This window comes from Cavia porcellus, unplaced genomic scaffold (genome assembly GCF_034190915.1).
Source record: "Cavia porcellus strain 051 isolate PalLab524CR breed Dunkin Hartley unplaced genomic scaffold, mCavPor4.1 scaffold_7, whole genome shotgun sequence".
NCBI classification, from domain to species: domain Eukaryota; kingdom Metazoa; phylum Chordata; class Mammalia; order Rodentia; family Caviidae; genus Cavia; species Cavia porcellus.
Window position 1 is genome coordinate 54,317,979 of NW_026947490.1, and position 20,697 is coordinate 54,338,675.

The following is a 20,697-nucleotide window of genomic DNA, read 5'->3' on the forward strand; positions in this document are numbered from 1 at the left end:
GATTGGAAACAGCAGGACCTGTCTTCCAGGTACTTGTGGGCATAAAATGTGGTTTTCACACAAATACAAACTAACATAGAACAGCTGACAGACTGGAAGCCCTCAGGAAAAATCAGATCTATTACATATTACTTGGAAATGCTTTATAATTAGAAGATATTATTACTACTTTTATAAACTGCAGAACTCAAAGCCCTTGGAGTGGGGGGGAATCAAGAACTCTGATCTCTGGATCTCTGCCGTAAGTGGTGGGCATGTGTGCTGTGGGCAGGTGTGCGGGGTGTGTGTATAATGGGTATATTGTGTGAATGTGTGGAGATGCGCATGGTAGAAAGTGAGTTGAGTGAGTGTATATTGTGTGTGTGCTCTCTGGTGTGTGCGACGTGTCTGTGTGTGGAATGCATACGGCGGTGGACGAAAGCTTGTGTGTGATTTGTGTACTCTGAGTATGTGCTGTCGGGTGTCATGTGTATGTGTGGAATGTACAGCATGTCTGTGTGAGGATTTTGTGGTACTTGTGTGTGGTAGATGTGAATGTGTCTGTGTGTGTTGATTAGTGTGAGTGATGAGTGTACATAATATAACATACACATGTGTGTATGACTGAATGTAGTGTGTGTAAGTGTATGGTTTCATCTAGTGTGATGTGAATGTGTATAATGTATGGAGTTCAGGTGTGAGGGAGTGTGTGTGGTGTATGTGAGTAAACAGTCTAATCTGGTGTATGGTATGAGTCATGTGTGTAGTGTCCAATGTTTAAAATTTTGCACCACCAAACCCAGATCTACTCATCCTAAAAACTGGAATGTAATGCAGAATTATTGTGCCAATCCAGTTCAATCCAGAAAATCTGTGAGTTGATCACAGATACGAACAAGATAAAGAGGGCCCCTGTCTTCTTGGCTTTTCTACTCTGCTAAGGAAGACACAGAAACAATGGTGATCACCAGGGTGGGTAGCATTTTACACTAAGATGCTGTCTGATCTTAGAGCAAGGGAATTTCAGCTCACCCACAGGGCTGGAGGAAACCTCGACAAAGAAGAAAGAATAAGATTAAAAAGTGTTCATCATCTCACCACCTAGAAACAACAGCACTTTGATTTAGGGCTATTTTCTTTCCATCTTTTCTAAATATGTGGTACTGGGAAAGGGGTTTTTGACCAAATCAAGTGTAGAAATCACTGGTTGAGGGTTAAATGCATTTTTAAGGTCAGAGAGGTCTCAGATGTTCTAATACGCTAATGAGGACTGGGAATCTCTAATAGGATTTATAGTATTTAGTGGTCCCATTTTCTAAACTGAGATTTTTTTTGCCTGTTTGTTTGTTTTTGGAAACAGGGTCTCGCTATGTAGTCCAGTCTGGCCTCGAATTCGTGGCGTTCCTCCTACTGTAGCCTCCTAAGTGCTGGGGTCACAAGTGTGCACCACCACACCCAGTAAACTAATTAGATTTTGTTACTGTGCACTCCTACCCCAAACACCATACTTGGAATTGAACCCAGGGCCTTTCCACTGAGCTTTTACAGACTTAGCCCTTCCACATTTTTTATTTTGTTAATTTTCCAGGATGAGGGCACCCTTGCCACGGGTCCCCCCTGGCTGTGAAAGCTAAGGGAATGCGGCTGTGTAGCCCTGGGCCTGGCGGGCATTCTGTTTCCTTCAGCGGCATCTTGAAAGTGCACACTGAGGGAAGCGTTCTGCGATCAGACAGGTCTTAGGAGGTCTACAGCTCGCCCACGGCTGTAGACCCTGAAAATTAGCCTGGGTATTCGGTGCCCTCCCAGGGGGACCGGGGACCAGCTCCAGGCCCTGCTGAGGATGGGGCATGCGGCTTCCAACGCGGAGCTGCATACGGCGGACCCTACAAGCTGCACTGGGGCGAACTAGTGCACACTCTACGTCTCAGGGCCAACTTCGATTTTGAACTGAATTCCTTGTAACTTCGAATCCCTCTTTCCTTTGGGAAAGGGCCTGGTGGTTTGTGCAATCTTAGGGGGAAATTAATTTTTCTGCTGCAGGAGCGACACCTTGTGGTCACACAGGTTCAGGGTCACACAGCTGCCCATCTCCCTCCTTTTGCTCTAGAAATTTCCCCCACAAGGTCCTGGTCCCACACAGCGCCTACTTGGAGCTGGCAAGGCCTAACCGTCCCACCCCACACGCCGTGGCCGTCATAAGCTCGGCTTCCACCGCTCACGGGGTCCTCGGGGTCCTTCCTCCCGCAGCCCTCATCTGCACACCCTCTTCCTCCAAGATATTCCAGTCCCCAGAATTGCCCCTTCCTCCTTCCTTGAAACTCAACCTCTTCCTTTGGCACCCGGAAACTTAACTGGCTGGGACTCAGTTTACAAAATACGTTCATCCCGCAGGGGTATCCTTGTATCCTCTTCACGGCCTCCAGGGCCACCTTGCTTTTCATGGCTTTCCAGGTGATTATGTTAAGAGAGAGGCTGTGGGTGGGGCAGCTGCATGGTCCGGTGAGGACTCAGATCCCTGCCTCCCAGTGCCAGAGCCCCCTGCCTTTTCGGTGTTCTTGTTTCTATCCAGGGCGGAGTCCACGGTGGGCATTCTGCCTTCAGATTGGGAGGGCTGGAGGAGTCACCCTCCGTGGACTGGAATGTTCCCGAAGACATCGGAAAGGAGATTGGACTGACCATGGAAGAAGGCACGGACAGATTCCCAGGCCTCTGTGAGGTGGGCTGGGGGCCAGAGGCTTTGAGAAGCCCCGGCTGCTCCCCACTGCTGTCCAGATACACAGCTGTGTGGCTGTCACCATCCACCACCTTTTCTGCACCCCAGGTCTCAGTGCTGACTGTGCACGTGTGCCACAGACCCCAAGGCAGGACATGGCTTCTGGGAAGCAGAAACACATCTCCAGCCCTTTTCCTGACCTCAGCATTCTCCCCTCTGGAGCTCAGAAGGCTACATTTTGTCCCCTCACCCCCAGAGTCACCTTTCCTGATGGAGGCAGCAGAGCTGGGACCCAGGTGCCCCACAATTTCTCCTTCCTGTCCTTCCGCCACTCTGGCAGGCATGATTCCCACGCATTCTCTAGGCCCATGCTATGCACGGGAAGGACCTAGCTCCCACAATAGCTGAGAGTACCACATTCATAGAGTGCCTCTTGTCTGCCAAGGACTGGTGTCAGTGTTTTATACATACTTCCTTTGAGTCTTCACAGCAACTCCGTGAACACTAGTGTTGTGCCCATTTTATAGATGTAGAGATTAAGGCACACAGAGGCTGAGTAATTTGTTAAGGTCAGACAGCCAGCAAGTGGCAAAACTAGATTCAACCCCTTTCCCCACATTCCCCAGCACCACACAGTCCTGTGCTCAGCTCTGCCCTCAAAGAAAGCATCTGTGAGCCCCACCTGCACCTCTACCTTGCACTGCTGGGCATGAAGGATTCTGCAGCCACCACCCCCACGTCCTCCACACTGCCTTACTTCCCCTGCCCTGTGCCGGAAGGAAGGTCAGAGGCCACCAGCGTTCACCACAGACCTGCCAAGCAGGGCCCTGGACGCATTGGTCAGTCAGGCCCAAGAGAGCTGCAGGCGGGGTCAATAAAGCCTCCTGACGTGCATGTCAAAACTGGCTACCAGGGAAGTGGTAACAGAACTGGAAGATGGCTGAAATCCACATTACAGCTTCTATTTTACATTGATATTTGACCTTTTAGTCAAAGGTGAACCCCATTAGTAGAACCCCACTAATTCTTTACTTTTTAATGTATTTATTTATTTTGTGGTCTTGGAGATAAAACCCAGGGTCTTTGCACTCAACCTATTTTGCCTATTTTTATTTTTAAATGTTGAGATAGGGTCTTGCTAAGTCTATAAGTTGCCCTGGGTGGACTCAAACTTGTGATCTTCCTGCCTCAGCCTCCCACAGAGATTTATTTTTGATATTTTATTTTGTTCCCAAAAGAGTGAAAAGTAGGGTAACAAAAGTCACCCTAGCTGGACAGAATCCCAAGCTGCATTTCTTCTGCTGGTCTCACTCAGGACACAGGGTGCCCTCCGCCTCTTGCGACTCATCTTTTGGGAACAACCATGCCCCCTCCCCCCACCCCGGGGGGCTTCGTTTTCTCATCCTACTTCTTTTCCAAGCCACACTGAAGTGAAAGTCCCTCTAGAAGTTCAGTCTGATGGCCCTGTTGTTCCTAATCTTCAAAAGCAGAGGGATAGCTGGCAGTCACCCAGGACCCAGGGATGTAGCCAGGGCCAGGAGCGTCAGCTGCAGTTGGCGTGGCCAGGACAGAAGTGCATGCCCAGAGCTCCTCTCCTAGCAGGCTGCTTCCAGACTGAAAGGTCAAATATCAAGCTGCCCAGTTCCCAGCCAGTCTGGCAGTCGGGCTGACGGTAGGGTGGCCTTCGCTGAGGAAGGCATCTGGACATTCGCAGGAAGGGAGTCTACAGAGGCAGAGTGAATAAAGTATCCACTGCAAGGGGAGTGGGACCCTGTGGCACCCTGGAATTAGACTTGGGGTGTCAAATATACACTCCAGGACATAATCACAATCAACATTAAAATCCCATCAGTACACGCTCAGCTAGGAGAACTGAGGCCTGAAGAATAACGAAAATAAGGTGTACCATGCTCCGCTATTGCGTTCACACAAATCATTCCTTTTCTCCAGCTGCGCCGCTGGGTGTTACCAAACTTAGAGGCCTGGCCCGCGCTGCGTGAGGAAAAGGGATGTGATTGGCCAGCGCGCCGACCCCTGGCAGCCCCAGCCAATCAACGCACTTTGCTCGGGCCCGCCTTCCCTGCTGCGCCTCACCTGGTGAAGGCAGAGACCGTTCCAGGTACTGGGAATCGTAACTCTTCCAGGTGTACTGAGGGGCCGGGGAGCCCTCTGCAGACTGGCAGCTCAGCTTGATGTCGTTCCCGATCACAGTCTCTCCCTCGATTCGGCAGTCTGGTACAGAAGGTGGCACTGTGCAGGGAGAGGTCAAGGAGATGGACTGACTTAATGGTAACAGTCACCTGCACCCCACACACACACCTTCCAAGATGCCGCCCCAGGGGCCTGTCACTCCCAGCGTAGGGAGGGAGTCGCCAGGAGCTGACTGTGAGAATGTGGGCCACGTGTTCTCTAGCCTCATGGGACGTTAGAGACACTCTGTCATGGTTTCTATAAAGATGGGGATACCAAGGCCCACAGGGGACACTGGTTCATGGAACAAGAACCCACGTCTCTGGACTGCAGACCCCGCACTTGCTCCACCAGCTCACGGGTGCTCCGTCAGTCAGACTCTGTGTGGCATTTTAGGGAAACTCTGCCTCTCTGGGATCACAGGGTTGCCACCTGGACAAAGAACAACCTTTTCTGGAAAGAGCCGAGGAACTCTGCAAAGCACATGCCATTTCTATATTGCTGTTTTTCCTTTGCAATAATGCTTCAGAAATGCGAAGCCTGGCTTGGCTGACTGGACTTGCCTGTCCTTGGGCCCAGTCCTACATAAATGACCTCCAAATCCCTGCACCTGGAATTGTGCAGCCAGGTTCCCTGAGAGGAGGCACTGCCCTCTTCCCAAGTCCCAGAGAAAGTGCAGCCTCAGAGCCCTTGGAGGAGAGGAGGGACTCTGGGGTGCAGTGCGGTGGAGCACCAGGTGCAGAGTAGGGCCAGGGGAAGTGAGAAGTGGAGAGGGGAAAGAAAAGTCGTATGGGGGAGGCTGTAGAGCTCACAGCCCTCACCTTGCCATTTCCCAGAGCCGCCGGCCCGCACCTTTCCCTCAGCCTTGCCCACGTGCCACTGTGTGCAGCATGGTCTGCAAATTTAACAACACGGGGCACTGGGATGGTGCGGTGAGCGCCAAAAAATCCAGCAGGACCAAAACCTGGAAATCAGGTAATGCCAAGGCAAGAGTCAAGGGCCTGCTCCTGTCACTGCCTAGAACTCGAAGGATGACCCGTGAAGGCAAAGGAAGTGGAGGCAAAGGTGGAGGTGGAGGAGCAGAGAGGAGCTCCAGGCAGAGGGAGCGGCAAATGCTAAGGCTCAGAGAGGCCAGAGGTCTGTAGCATCCTCGAGGGTGAGGAGGGCTGTCACTAAAACTTGAGGTTGCAGGCCTGTCCCCTGAGAGGGTGTGCTTGCCCGATAAAGTTACCACCTCTGTCATGCAGGTGCATGGTCACTGAGCTGGAGAACAAGTTCCGGTCTCAATTCCACCGGAAGTTGTTGGGCAAGTGCTGCAGGACACACCTCTCCCCTCCAGCTCAGCAGCTGCAGCATTAGTTTTTGGAAGCAGAGCCAGGCGTGGTGGTGCATGCCAGCAATCCCAGCACTCCAGGAGACAGGCAGTGGAAAATTGTGCTGCTGGCAGGTATACTGGACATCCGTTACCATAGTAGCAGCCAGTCAGGTACTGGATAATCATGGCACAAATTAGACACACTCCCTTATTGCCTCTCCTATAAAAGTCTTTAAATCTAAAAGTGCCAGGGTTGTTTGGCACCTCCAACCAGCTACCTCCTGCTCACCTTGCTGGCCCAGGGGATAAGAGGTGGCAAGCACCCAGGAGACCTCCGGAGCAGGCCTGGTGCATGGTGCTTTGTCCCTTGAGTTCCTCCCTACCCTGATCTCACAGTCAGAGAAATGGTCCCACACATTCCCAAAGTCACACTCCTCAGGACTGGTAGGAGATCACTTCTAGGCCAGGTTTCTTTGGGATGTAATAAAGACAAATGCAATACAAAGAGGAAGGAAAATGACAGAAACCCATGGTGTCTACGGAAACACTAAGCAATCTGGTGGCACTTGAAGTCCGGCTCTGCGGGTCCTGCTGTTTACCCTGGAAAAGACAGAGCTGACATAGCCACAATCAAGGGACCAGGCCACCCCTCCGGAGATCAGCATTTGGAGGACATGTCCCGAAGTTCGAGCCACACAGTCCGCTCTCGCTCAATGACAGACTGGGATCTGGGGCCAGACCGATCCAGTTCACATAGCCACACACGCACGGCCCTGAGAGCCCCGCGTGGCCAACTTTAGCCTGAGAATTTAGTGTGGAGCCCGTGGGGCTTCGAGGCCACTGCGATGCCTGCGACTCCCGCAGAGGACGGCAGGGGGCGCCAGAGACCGGTGAGACCGCCATCCAGCCTGGCCATTGGAGCAGTAAGTCCCAGAACTGCTGGCAGCCTGGGGACAGGCGTGGCCTCTGGGGTTCAGGCTGAGGGCTTTCCTGCTCGCCTAGGCTACCCCAAGTAATTAAAACCCTCCGCCTAACAAACAGCGGGGCTGCAAAGCAGTTTGGGGGGGAAAATTCTTTTAAAAGAAGTTTACTGGATTGCTTAACCTGCAGGACAAACGGATCTTTTTTCTTTTTAAAAGCAAATCCTTGAGCTGGGTACGGGGGTGCACACCTGTGATCCCAACTCTCCCGGAAGCTGAGGCAGGAGGACCACAAATTCAAGTCTGGCTTGGGCAATTTGGGGGCTGGACAAGATTCTGTTTTAAAATTTAAAATAAAATGGAAAGTGGGAGGGAAGCTCGGTTAGAAACCCTGGATGCAATCCCTAGGACTAAAAGAAAGAAGAAAAACTGGTTTCACCCAAGTTCCACAATGTCAGATTACACTTGTGCCCTTCACGTTCAGGCTAACTTGTCCCCCCAAACTCCTGCGCGGCCGTGACGGGGTGGGGTCGGCCATGCGCGTTCCCGCGCTCCTCCCGAGGCCCCCAGCGCTTTTCCGCAGGAATTTGGGGGCTGCCGCTTCCCGCGAGGCCGCTGCTGCGGCTCACCCTGCCCGGCCCGAGGGCGACCCTCACCCAGCACCAGGAGGCGGATGCGCGACTTGGGGCTGCCCTGCAGGTCCGACTTTAGCAACACGGAGCACTCGTAGGTGCCATTGTCGTCCATGGTCAGCTGGTCGATGGTGATGGAGGCGTTTGACTGGTGGGTGTTCCCCACCAGCCGCGCGCGGTTGTTGTAGAGGTTGCCGTAGGTGTAGTCTAGGGTATCGAAACTCCAGATGAGCACACTTTCCTGGGAACGAGCAGAAACGCTGTTGGCTCAGCCTGAGGTCCTGGCACAGGCCTTGCCTGGCTGCCCCCTTCCACCAGAGCCCAGACCACGGACTCATTGGTGCCTGGAGCATACCCAAAGCCTTGGCCGGCCTCGGGCTCCTCTTGTCACCTCGCTAGGCCTCACTGTATTTGAAAACGTATTTGTAAGTGAATCTGTTGGAGCCCTGGGGCCCAGGCCAGGTGGGCACTTCATGCCACAGAAGCCCTTTGGATCCCAGTAACCTCAGCTTTGTACGCTTCACATCTCTCCTCCATCCCTTCTCAGCCTACTCTGCTCTCATTCAGTCAGTCAACCAGCACTTTCTGAGCACAGGCATCATGCTAGGTAGCCACGCTGGGCTCTTTATTACTGTGGCTCTTATGTTTAGAGTTTGTTTATTCATTGATCCGCTGGCTCAGCGTTGGTCCGACAGTGTAAACAGAGGCCACGGACCTTCAAGCCAGATAGCCTCAATTCAAATCCCAATTCTGTCACTTAGTTGAGAGGCCTTGAACAAAATCCTCGACATCTCTGGTGTCCATTTTCTCTTCTACAAAGTGGAGGTGATAGCAACACCTGTCTCCTAGGATTGTAAGTCGGTAATACAGCCAGAGCAGCTGGCTTAGGGCTTGGCTGCCGTGCTAGGTCCCTGGAAGTGCTAGTCTCAGTGTTACTGAGCATCTAGATGCCTCCCACCCAAGGGCAGCTAATTCGTGAGCTCGAAGAGTAACGGGAGCGATGGGCCGTCAGTCCTTACATGGAAGAGCTGATAGTTACCTTGAATCATGAAAAGCAACTATGAAATAAATAGCTTAGCTGTCAGGGGCTGATAGGGGCAGGTACGTGCCTGACTAGGCTAAATTTGGGTGTAAGGGGGACCTGCAGGTAGGACACAGACGTAGAAGCAGCACCTGAAACCAGGAGGCACAGTGGGAACGAGGCGAGTGAGATGGGGAGCTGTGCTGAGCAGCTGGTAAGTTTCACCTCCTCTAATCCGCTAAACACCCGGCAGACTCGGTCCTGTGATTATACGCACTTTATGAGTGGAGAAACCAAGGCACCGGGAGGCTGAGCATCTTTCTCAAGTCCACACTAAGGAAAGGCAGAGCAGAGATTTGAACGGGTCTTGCTGGCTCCAGAGCTTGCACCCTGGAGATTCTACAGTGCTGAATCTCAGGTGCTGTGCGCGTGTGGGACCAGACTGTTTGTGGTTTATCTTGAAGGCACTAAGGAGTCCTGTGTTTGAAGAAATTAGCTCTTAAGATGGTGCAAAATGAAGTGGAAGGAGAAAGGGGTCAGTTAAGAAGCCGGGTTAGCAATTCCAGTGAGAGAGCAGTACCAGTGCAGAGGGAGAGGAGGCTGGGGTGCCGAAGGGTGGACCAGGAGACTGGGGGTGGGCTTCATGTGCAGAGTTGGGGGCTTCAGGCCTCTTGGACACTTGCATGGATCTGAGAGGAAATGCCCAGGAAGGAGAGGTTCAGGAAGAAAGCTTTCCTGTGGGGGCCTGAAGAGGCTGTGTGAGGAGAGGCTCTGCAGCTGAGCGGCTGAGTGTAAGGGGGAAGGTTTGGGAGTCACCCACAGGGAGACGTCTGCAGAGACAGAGCTCCTCGACGCAGCGCAGGGGAGCTGGGGATGAGGAGGAAATGGTGTGTCCCGTGGAAACGGAGAGCTCAGAGATAAGAGGAAAACCCAAGGGTGACTTCAGCAGAGCCAAGCAGGGAGGCAGGAGATCGGAAGGTGGTTCTGGTGTGAAGCGCGGGCCACAGGAGAGAAGGTGGAGACGGGTGGGTCAGTTCTGATGCCCCTGCAGGCAACACCTTTGTACGAAGTGGTGAGCGCCCTGGTTTGCAGCCTGGCGCGCCAGGCACAGGCAGCGGGATTGGTGGTGAGCGCAGCCCGGTGCCGGACACCACTGTGCAGACCGCGCGGCTGCTCCGGCTGTCCCGGCCAGGCTCTGGGAAGGGTGGTTGTGGTCGGGAGGAGACAGTGAAAGGAGGTGAGGAAAGTCTCTGGGGTCCCTGCTTCTCTGCTCAGCTCTTTCAGACCCCAGATTGCTCTGTTATAGGCGTCTCCACCCCTGGGGCTCCGGGGTGACAATGCTTGCTAGGATCTCAGGGATCTCGGGGATTGCGAAGGCAAAGCAGGAACAGATTTAACCCTTTGCTCCTCACCCTTACTTGGTCTCCACGGAGTTGCCTCAAATCCTTTTGGAAATCATCAGGCAGTAAACAGCCTTAGCGTCTGGCTCAGCGCTCAGGAAGTGTCAGCTGGACCTCAAGTCTGGTTTGGTAGGGGCTCCTGATGATGGGGAGGGGCTGGCCCCTCAGTTTCTTCCAGCCAAAGGCCAAAGCTTGGGTTTTGCCCTTGGGCTTTGGGAGGGACAGGACCGGCAGCTGTGGTTCCTCAGGGTCCCTCCTTGTTTCATGCCAAGACCACGTCCACTTCCCCTGTGTGTCCTGGGCCTCTCCTTCTTTCTTGTCAAGGAAAAAGCCAGATCCTTTCAGTCTGAGCTGGTGGGGGCCCAAGGCTTACTGCTGCCGGCACCTCAGCGTGTTAAAAGGAGAGCTTGCCTTTACACTCAGGACCACGTGCCCCACTTCTCACCGTCAATATGGATTTGATCACCACTGAGACCCCTTTTTCACTTATAAAACTGGCAACTATGAGAATACTTTCCACTGGGGAAATGGATGCCCTTACTGTTGTTGATGAAAATGAAAATTAGTAAGACATCTGATGAGACCAATTTGATTTTATCAAAAACTTAAATTCACATGCCCTTTGACCCAGAAGTTCACTTTTTTTTTTTTTTTTTTGTCTTTTTGAGACAGGGTTTCTCTATGCAGTTCAGGCTGGCCTTGAGCTCACTGTGTAGCCCAGGCTGATCTTGAACTCACAACCATCCTTCTGCCTCAGCCTCCCAAGTGCTGGGATTACAGGCATGAGCTACCATGCCTGGCTCAGAAGTTCACTTTTTAATAATTTATCATATGTATAGTGTGTATGTATATTCAGATATATATGCCTATTCATTGTAGCATTATTTGTAGCAGCAAAATATAGGAAATAAAAAAATATAGGAAACAAAGCAAAATGTTCATCAGTAGTATATGTTGATATGTTCTGTTTGTATGCTTCATGAAACTGGAAGGCTTCATGCAAATATTTTAAAAATGAGATATGATCTGGATATGTAGCTCAGGAACTACCCAAAGGAGCAGGGCGTGGTGGCACAAACCTCCAATCCCAGCACTCTGGAGGCTGAGGCAGGAAGATCACACATTTGAGCCTAGCCTGGGCTAAGTTTCTTAGTAATTTAGTGAGAACCTTCCTAATGCCCAAGTAACAAAGTTTGGGGATGTAGCTCAGTATGCAGGTCCTGGCTTTAGCCCCTAGTACTAAGGAGGAAGAGAAAGAGGGACAGATATGAATAACTGTATATGTGTATATACATGCCTGTTCTTGTGTGGTGTGCCTTCTCTGAGGGCTGGGATAGAGCGCAAGACAGGAGGGTAAAGGGGTGGGAATAAGACGGACAGCACAGAGAGAGCAAGGAAGAAATGAGACTTCTCCAAGGACACTTTTTATGATGTTCTGACTTTGAAATCGTGGAATGCTGTGATCTGTTTAAAAATACAAATAGAACATAGAATAAAGCTTTTCCAAATGCTCCAAAAGAAACCAAACAGGTAAAGAAATCCATAAGATAAATTTTAGCCTCAGAATGGGGAATATGCTAGGTCAGAATGAGTGACTGAGTTGCACGGTACAATGTAGGTCATTTTGAAATGGACCGACAGGGAGGTATTTTAGGGCAGGTGACTTTGTCCAAATGAAGATGCTGTAATGAGCTCCCCCTGGGCCCCGCATGCCCCACTCCTGATCATTCCAGCTAACTTTTCTTGAAAGGCTTGATAGTGCTTGCCTTCCAGGACATCCTGGGCAGGTGAAACTCATTCCCATGGTGTCCCCGGTTTTTTTTTTTTTTTTTTTTTTTTTAGATGAACTAATTTTTTCATTTTTATCAGCACACATTTGCTGTATCTAATGATCACGTTCATCATAGGGGACTGGGTGTGTAACACAGCCCATTTCTCTCTACATCCCTTTCCTCCCCCCTCCCTTCACCCTCCATCTGCAAAACTCCAGGTTTTTAGGGAGCCTTACCGTGTGACTCAGAAGAAGCTTATCCCACTGAATAAATCCATTTCGTTCATTGGAAGAAGTTCGGTATATACACGGAAGAGTGGCACTTGTTCCTCGGGCCGCCCGAATACCATCCTGTGAGGTTTCCACAGTGATAGCATCGACTGTCACCCACACTGGAAGGAAAGCAGGAGGTGTGAGATAGAAGTACACACTCAGTCATGGTCAGGGGGACCTCTGTGAGAATGCCCGGAGCTGCCCTGGCTCCCACAGCACCAGCCATGTCTGCCACGATGGTGATTGTGACCATGGCTGCCAGCTGTTCTCCTCCAAGACTGGAGGACCACACCTGTGCCCAGGCTCCCCCATCTGCCCTGACAGCATCATGAAGCAGTGACATGCATTCGGCGGTTAAAAGCCTGGCTTTGGATCTCAGTCCCGTGGCTCACCGGCTGTGCAAATTTTCTAAGTCTCAGTTTTGTCATCGGTAAAATAGGAGTCCTCATTCCCCTATTTTGAGGGAAGTGTTGGGGCGATGGAAAACAATATCATATGTCAATATTTTTCTCAGTGCCTGACACATAGAAAACTCTCAATAAGTGAGATCTGCCATCTTTTTTGTAGGGATGATGATATATTCATTGACTTAAATATGCATGGAACCCTTCTACATTGGTGGGGTGAATCAAATGCAAACAAGTACAACCACTATGGAAATCAGTATGGGAACTCCTCAAAGAACTGAAACTAGAAATTCCATTTGACTCAGCTATTCCTCACCTAGGTATCTTCCTAAGAGTTAAAGACATTATATTACAGTGATACATACATACTCATGCTTAGAGCGGCACAACTCATAGTAGCTAAATTATGGAAGTGGTATACACACCCACCAACAGATAAATGGGTAAAGAAAGTATGGTGTTATGGCTTGTGTCTAAATGTTCCCCCCAAGCCTCATACATTCATAGGTGGAGCTTTTTCAGAAGTGGCTGGATCTGGAATGTATAATTCTGGAATTAAAGATGTGTGGTTACTAAATTAGTCCATTGATTGATTTGGCACCTGCCCCAAGCCGAATCTAGATAGAATATAAAAAGGACAGAAAGAAGCTGCTAAGGGGCTTGGACTTGCTTCTTTGCTACTATATTTCTTTGCCACCTTCTGTCTGCCATGCTCTGTTCTCCTCTAAATGCCTGTCTGCCATGCCACCCTGCCTTGGAGCCAACCAGTTATGGACAGAAACCTCCACACACTGTGAGCCAAAAATAAACCTTTCTTCCTTTAACTTTGGGTGTTAGATATTTTGTCTCAGTGAAAAAAAGTAACTGAGACATGATATTTATACATAATGGTATAAATATTTTTTGTAGCTACTCTGCTACAAAGGAGGATACATTTGAGTCATTTGTAAGAAAATGGATGTACCTCAAGACCATAGATAAATCAGAAGTTATAAAGAGATAAATTTGAAATAAATTGAAGACACAAGCTTAAATACTGCATGATTTATATGGGCAGCCCAAAGTATAAATAAATTAAAGAGCAAAACAAAATATAGGTAACAAGAAAGAAGAACTTTTCCAAATGAGAAGAGGACTGAGAGATGGAGGGAGGGGAAGAGAAGGGGGAGTAAACAGAATTAAGGTGTGTTATGCACATGTACCATGTACATGCATGATGAATGCAATCATTATATCTACACACACAGAGTTACAAAATAAAAATAAATATTCATGGAACACTTACATGTGGTAGTGATTTAGAAATGAGGTGAAATAGAAGTAAGAGAATACAGTTGCTGGGACCCCCCCACCCCACCTTGGCCTTAGCTGTATTTGCTCTTGTGATCTGTGGTCACTGGGAACATCCCCAGATGACCAAGCAAAGCCTCCAGAGAAGGGAGCCAGCATCCCAGCCACCCAGCTGCCCGGTGGACACAAGGGAGGCAGAGCTCAGCTCCCCGCACAGCTCCACCCAGCCGGGGATTTATGAGTAAAACAAAGGCACAGTGAAGCCGCTGAGTTTTGGGTGGTTTGCTACACTGCAGTCGATGGTCAGTGGCTCAGAGTCCTATGGACGGGCTCTGGCGAAAAGAATCTCCTCCGGGGACACAGCTTTCTGCAGGGGCCAGGCAGCAGGCAGTGGGTTTGTGATGCGATTGAAACACATAGTGAACATTTAAGTTTTTAAAATGTATTATAGAAAAAAATCACCAAGTATCCACTCACTCTGAACACACTCACCCCATGGTTCTTGTCCCTTTGCAAAGCAGTTCAGGAACTCATCTTTCCTGAGTGTCTGAGGTTGCCTCAATGTCCTGAATCGATTTGAAATGCTTGACTTCCATGATATCTTAACTTCGGAGAAGAGTCAGAAGTGGCACGTGGCCAGACCTGGCGACTAAGGTGAGTGAGGGCACCCCATAATGTCTTAGGAGCCCACCTCTCTGCAGCGGCATCCATCCTATTTTTGATAGCATCTTATAGAGACACTCAGGAAAGAGAAACTGCCACTGCTCTAGAAACCGGCAAGAATCATGGGAAAATTGTGTTCAAAGCGAGCAGAGTATTCCGAAGGGGATCTGCGGCAATGTGTCTTTTACTGTAGAATTTTTAAAAATTTGAATATTCATCATATATTGTGATCCTCCATTATAACGTTGGTTCATGTTCAGGGAAGAGCACAGAAGCTGATATGCAGGAAGGAGAGGCGGTGGAGAAGTAGGGGCCCCTCAGACAGCATCAAGAGCCACAGCTCTGGCTGAAAGCTTTGTTACTTCACTCTGAAGGCAGCTGGATGCCCTTGGGAAGACTTGTGCAGAGCTAATAATTTAACACGCAATTCTGAAGGTTCATTCTGACTGATGTGACAAGAGGGGGTGGGGAAGAGAGCAGAGGCAAGAAAGCCTGCAAGAGACCATTTCAGCAATGCAGGTGGTGCTACTGGTGGCTTGGATATAGGTGAGAATGGCAGCAGTAGTGAGAAATGATTTAAAAATGAGAAGTATTTAGAAAGTAGAGCCAATGGGGCTTGACCACAGAGGGAACTAGGCATGATAGAGGAAAAGAGACATCAAGGATAAATACAAGGATTTGTCCTGAACACTTAGGAAGAGTGGGATTGAAATAACTAAAGCCGAGGGAGGAGCAGGTTTCAGTGGAAAACTAGTTTGCAGAGTTGTGTGAAGTTTGAGGTGTTTATTGGAATCTAAGTTGAGAACCTGCAGAAGCAACTGTGTAGGTCTGGAGTCTTGTGGGGAAGGGTGAAGAGGAGACACACCTTGGGGAGTCATCAATTTTCCATCATTTAGGACCAGCGGACATTGAGATCACAATAGAGACATCTGGGGCAGAAACCTGGGGATGCCAGTGCTTGCTGGTAGAAAAAATGAGGACTTCAGCAAGGCAGAAGAAGAACTGGTCTGAGAGACAGGAAGAGAACCAGAAGAAAGTGTTTTGCAGAGCCCAAGCAAGAAACATGTCTCCTGAAAGGGAAGAGGGTCAGCTACCCCACTGCTTCGGATCCACTGAACCAAGGAGCTGAGGACAATGACCACTGCATGTGGCCACACGGAGCTGCCCAGGCCTTAAGCAAATTCAGTAGAGCAGTGAGGATGAAGCCTGACTGGAGAGGGCTTAAGAACGAATGGGAGACACAGAGAAGTTTCTCTGGAATGGGAGAGAAGACAGAGCTGTGACAGCTACAGGAAACTGTGGGGTCAAGACAGTTTGGGCCTTTCAGAAATACTTTTGACACTGTGTTTGTTGATGAGAATGAACCCAAAGAGAAAAGAGAGAGAAATGATGTCCTTATAGGATATAAAATGAGAATGTAAGGTGATGGGAGGGGGCAGGATTTAGAAAGGACCCCAGACTATTTATCCCCAGATGGGACTAAAGATATAATTGATTAGCAGATTTGGCAGAGGGCAAGAGTGAGCATTTTCCTGAGCATCCCCATCACGAAGTTGTATTGTAAGGGAGGAAAATGTCCCTGCTGAAGATCCCTCTTCCTTGCCCAGCTTTGGAGATGACACTGTTCAATCAAGGTCTCAGCTGGATTAACACACTTCCTTTTAAAAATGCAAATACATTCTGGAAATGGGATTGTTCACACTTAGTGTACAGTGCTTCACTCAGAAAATGTCCTTCTTAGCATGGCAACCAGCTGCCTTTCCAGAGTGGACTCTGTGTGGTCAAAGCAGTGAGAATCCATGAGCCAGGGTGTAAAGTCAGAGAACTGGATATGGGGCAAGAGCACCAGGAGGCTGTCAAAAGCCAGCCTTTCTCTTCTTGCCGTTTGATATTTTCTCACTGTGGCAACCAGGTGCCAGGAGCCACGAAGAATCAACTTATGTGCTGGCGTGTTGAGTGGCTGATACCTGGGCCACCCGGGTGGCTGAGTTTATCAAATAGCCCTTGACGTGACCCTGCCACTGGTCCTTCCACTACCGTCATCTATCAGAAAATTCTTTCATGATCATGGTCATTGCTAGCAAGTTGCTCTTGGTCAGGAGGTTGGTTGCTGGAAGGAGCCAAGACCCATCTGCCCAGCTCTTATCCTGTTCAGAGAGCGGGTCTGGAGGTCGTTCTCTGTATCCGTGACAACTACCACTATGTTGATCCATGGCTCTGCCCATGCCTCGACCCATTTCATTGGAGTCTTGTCCTTGGGGTCACCACTCCCAGGCTTCCCCCTGACCTGCACAATGATTCTCCATGTCCCATTCTTTATGCAAGAGCTACATAGTAAGGGACTGCTGTCACTGACAGCACCCAGGTGGCCTGTGCACGTTGACCCACATAGTAGCACACTCGGTCTAATGGTGCTGACTCTCACTGGTAAATCACAGAGAACCAACCCACTGTGGTTCCTTTAGACAAGGAAGTGTCTAATTCTCAGCTCACTCAATAGTGAAGTATTGGCTGGGCATGGTAGTGGATGCCTGCAATCTCAGCACTCCGGGAGACTGAGGCAGAAGGACGGAAAATTCCAACCCAGTCTGGGCAGCTTAGCAATTTAGTAAAATTCTGTGTCAAAAAAAAAAAAAAATTAAAGGCTGCAGATCTGGCTCAGAGTGAAGGCCTGAATTCAACTCCCTGTACCACAAGAATTAAAAAGAAAGAAGAAATCAAAGCAATATTAAGCTAATTATGAAAAGAATGCAAAAGAGTTATTATGTGGCTACGCAGTCAGTAATTTCCAGTTCTTGTTGGTCCCACGTTAGGTTAATTATGACGCAATGGTGCGGACACCGTACAGCCACTTTACAGACACATTCTTGTTCATATTTTCCTTAAAAGTGGACATCTGTCTACCCCATTTTGCAGATGATAAAACTGACATTTAGAAAAGGAAAGCAATTTGCTCTGTCCCGACCTGATAACAGACAACAACAGAGCAGCCACTGGTCTGTGTGATGAGGCAGCAGGATGAGGACCAGGGCTCCAGCCCAGCAGTCAGAGCCGAGCACTCAGGGTCCAGGGAATGGTGCTTGTCCTGACCCCAGCGGAATCCATTTCCTGTTTCACACCTTGACCACACTGCAACTTCTGCTGCAGAAACATCCACGCGCTTTCCTCAGCCTCCATCCAAGTGCTTCACATGCGCTGCCACATACAGCCAGGTACCTGCTCGGCTCTGGGAGGAACACAAGCCCTGAAGTCAAGGAGTTTGTGGACATAGACTGGACCTATACGCACAGTTAGTTCTCTTAACTGGGCTCTAAGTGCAGTATTTGCTGGCAGAAGAGAAATCAACAGGAGCTTTACAGGAGGTGGAGCCAGGGTCCGTAATATCCCCACAACAGCCACCCTGTCAGCCAGCACCTCTCAGCCCCAGGGCTTCTCATCCTGTCAGATGGAGCAGGCCAGACTGGTTAGGGTGTTGAAATCTCCAGGGAGCACACGCCTGGAATCCCAGCACTCTGGAAGGCTGAGGCAGAAGGATTGCAAATTCAAGCCCGGCCTGGAAAACTTAGCCACTGAGCAAGACCTTGTGTGAAAAACATAAATTTTAAGAGGGCTGGAGATGTAACTCAGTGTAAAGGCCCTTGATTTTATGCCACTACAAGAAAAAAAGGTATTCTTACAAGGTAGCACACTCCAATCAATCACCCCACCATCTGCGCCTTTCTCCAGCTAGTTCTCCCCTGCTTCTGACTTGCAAACACCCCTCTGATACCTTTATTCTCTATCTGTACCACTCTGTAAGTATCACAGTTTCTCCATGGCTGTCTCAGTAATAGCCTCTCAGAGTTCAAAGGTACAGAATGCCTCTGTTAAAAATTCAGTTCCTTCCCTTACTAAGGGTACGAGCTTGGGTGGTTTCCTGAACTCTTGGTATCTCAGGGTCCTCACGTGAGAAATGGATAGATAGGGATTAAGTGGCATGGGATGTGTCCTTTGTTTAATGGTTCCTAACTTAATCAGCGCTCATAACCTGATAGTTACATTGTGTGTATATTTCATTTGGAATCACTTCTAATTTCTCATCCCGTGTCTCTTGGCAAAGTGCATCCTTGGTTAGAAGTTAATCACAAAAAAAAAAAAAAAAGAAGTTAATCACAAGACATAACCACGCACTGTCACCATGGGTGAGCTGTCAAAAAGGAATAGATTGATTTTAGAGATCATTATAAGAGAGAGTCAAAATCATTTTATGGCAATAGATTTGTACAGGACAAGAGATAAATGGATGAGAAAGAGCTCATGACACAAAGAAGCCTTGCATGAATGGAGAGAGCTAATTAGATGTGATCTGTAAATCTGAGACGCATCACAAAAGACTGACCCTGTGCCCCAGGCACACTTCCATCCTTCCTAATCCCAGATGAGAAGTTAGCCTTAGTTTAAGAACTTTATGCCAACAAGCCTCCTGGGAACCTGCTATCAGTAGCCTAACTCTTTCCACTAATTCAGTCAATAGTCTCATGCTGACAGTAATAGCAATGAAATATCTGGCTGCTGTCATTAATAATTTAGTGCATCTGGTTCTTTTCACTTCTGACCTTTGGCCTTACGCTTATGAGCTCTGCCATCCTTCATTTTCTCTTCTGTGGGACTTCTGTGTCCCCTTTAGCAGATGAGATGGACGCACCAGGTAAGACATCGAATCCATGACCAAGAAACTGGGAACAGCAGAAGTTTGCTTCTAGAGGCTTCCACCTACCTCTCTTGTGCTTCCTTTAGTCCAACACGGTGCATCCTTCCAGCGGCCCAGAGCCTACCCTCACAAAGCCGCAGCTCCTTGCCCCATACTTCCTTGGACCTGTGCCCCTCTTGCTCCGCAAGTTTTTTTTCTTCTCTCCTCTTGCCCTCCTCTCCTTTCTTCCTTGGAGTTGAAAGAGCTCTTCTGAGCAGCATCTGATAAGTGAAGTGGCCATAAGGAGTTAACACTGAACGATGGATCAACCTCCAAGGTGTCCGCTTAGGACAGCAGGCGGTTTCTCCCAAGAGGGAGGAGTCATAGACATTGTCTGTGATGGATTGACAACTGGTGGTCAACTTGTGACACCCAGCTGAACTGAATCATCGTGGTGCCGGGTGTGGATGGTCCACCTAAGGGTTGCTGCCAACAGCATAAAAAGGGCAAACTAAAGGGAAAGAACATGTTGTTGGTTTTCATGTTGACCTTGGTTTTCTGGGAGGAGCTTATCGAGTTTCTTTCCTGATTATGAACTTGGCTGTTCTCATCTCCAGAGGAACTCAGGACCTCGTTGTCACCGAGAATGGCTGCGGTTCACTTTGGGGGAGCTCTCTCCTGACTTCAAGAACTGCTTCTTGGCTCCAGAGGGAAAGGTGGTATATAATTCAGTCTCCAGAAGAAGCTCCTCACGCTGGCTTCCTGATGAGAACTCAGCTGTTCCCATCCTCGGAGGAACTTGGGACCTCGTTGCTGCTGAGGATGGCTGTGGTACTTTGCAGGAGAGTTCTGGCCTTACTTTGAGCATCACTTTCTGGATCCAGTGCAGATCCCTCAGCCTGCATCCTTCAGCCTGCTGGCACAGACTTTCTAGCTTCCACTGCTGACCTTTGGGCCTTCCTAGCACAGATTTGTCAGACACACTTGCATGAGGCATTGTCATGGGCTCTAGGTCTACAGCTGGACTCTTGTAGGACATTGCCATGGGATCCAGGCTCTCAGCTGGGTTCTTTGGTGTCTGTAGTATGCACATAGATTTCCTGCACTTTTTGTGTTTGACTCTTTGGGTGACTATTATAAAATAATTTAAATTTCCTGACCTGTATTAAATTGTTTCCCATGCAAACCCTGCTAAAACACTTCCCCACATCACTGTTGTTTATAGAAAATGTTTTGAGTACATGCATCATCCCAGAGGAAGAGTCCTGGCTCTCCCAAGCAAAGGTGCTAACTTGTCCTTGATGTCACCTACTGCCTCGAGTGCCAGCAGCCCAAACAGCTGAGTGAAACAGTCATGGCTGGCATCTTCCTTCTAATGTCTGGGCAACTGAGTCAACTTCTGTGCCTCAGGTTGCTTGACGGTAAGGTGAAGATAACCACAGTACCAACTCAAA

The 20,697-nt window shown here is 49.3% G+C and overlaps 1 protein-coding gene across 1 annotated transcript in view; it reads right to left on the reverse strand.

The window, feature by feature from the left end:
- The window catches only part of Gpa33 (glycoprotein A33), a 31,885-nt gene that overhangs the window by 2,830 nt on the left and 8,358 nt on the right, over nucleotides 1-20,697 (reverse strand). The window contains exons 2-4 of the mRNA XM_063253600.1: nucleotides 12,179-12,333; nucleotides 7,774-7,990; nucleotides 4,787-4,942 (exon numbers count right to left, since the gene is read on the reverse strand). Of these exons, the coding sequence (XP_063109670.1) occupies nucleotides 4,787-4,942; nucleotides 7,774-7,990; nucleotides 12,179-12,333 (528 nt within the window). The remainder of the gene's footprint in view (nucleotides 1-4,786; nucleotides 4,943-7,773; nucleotides 7,991-12,178; nucleotides 12,334-20,697) is intronic.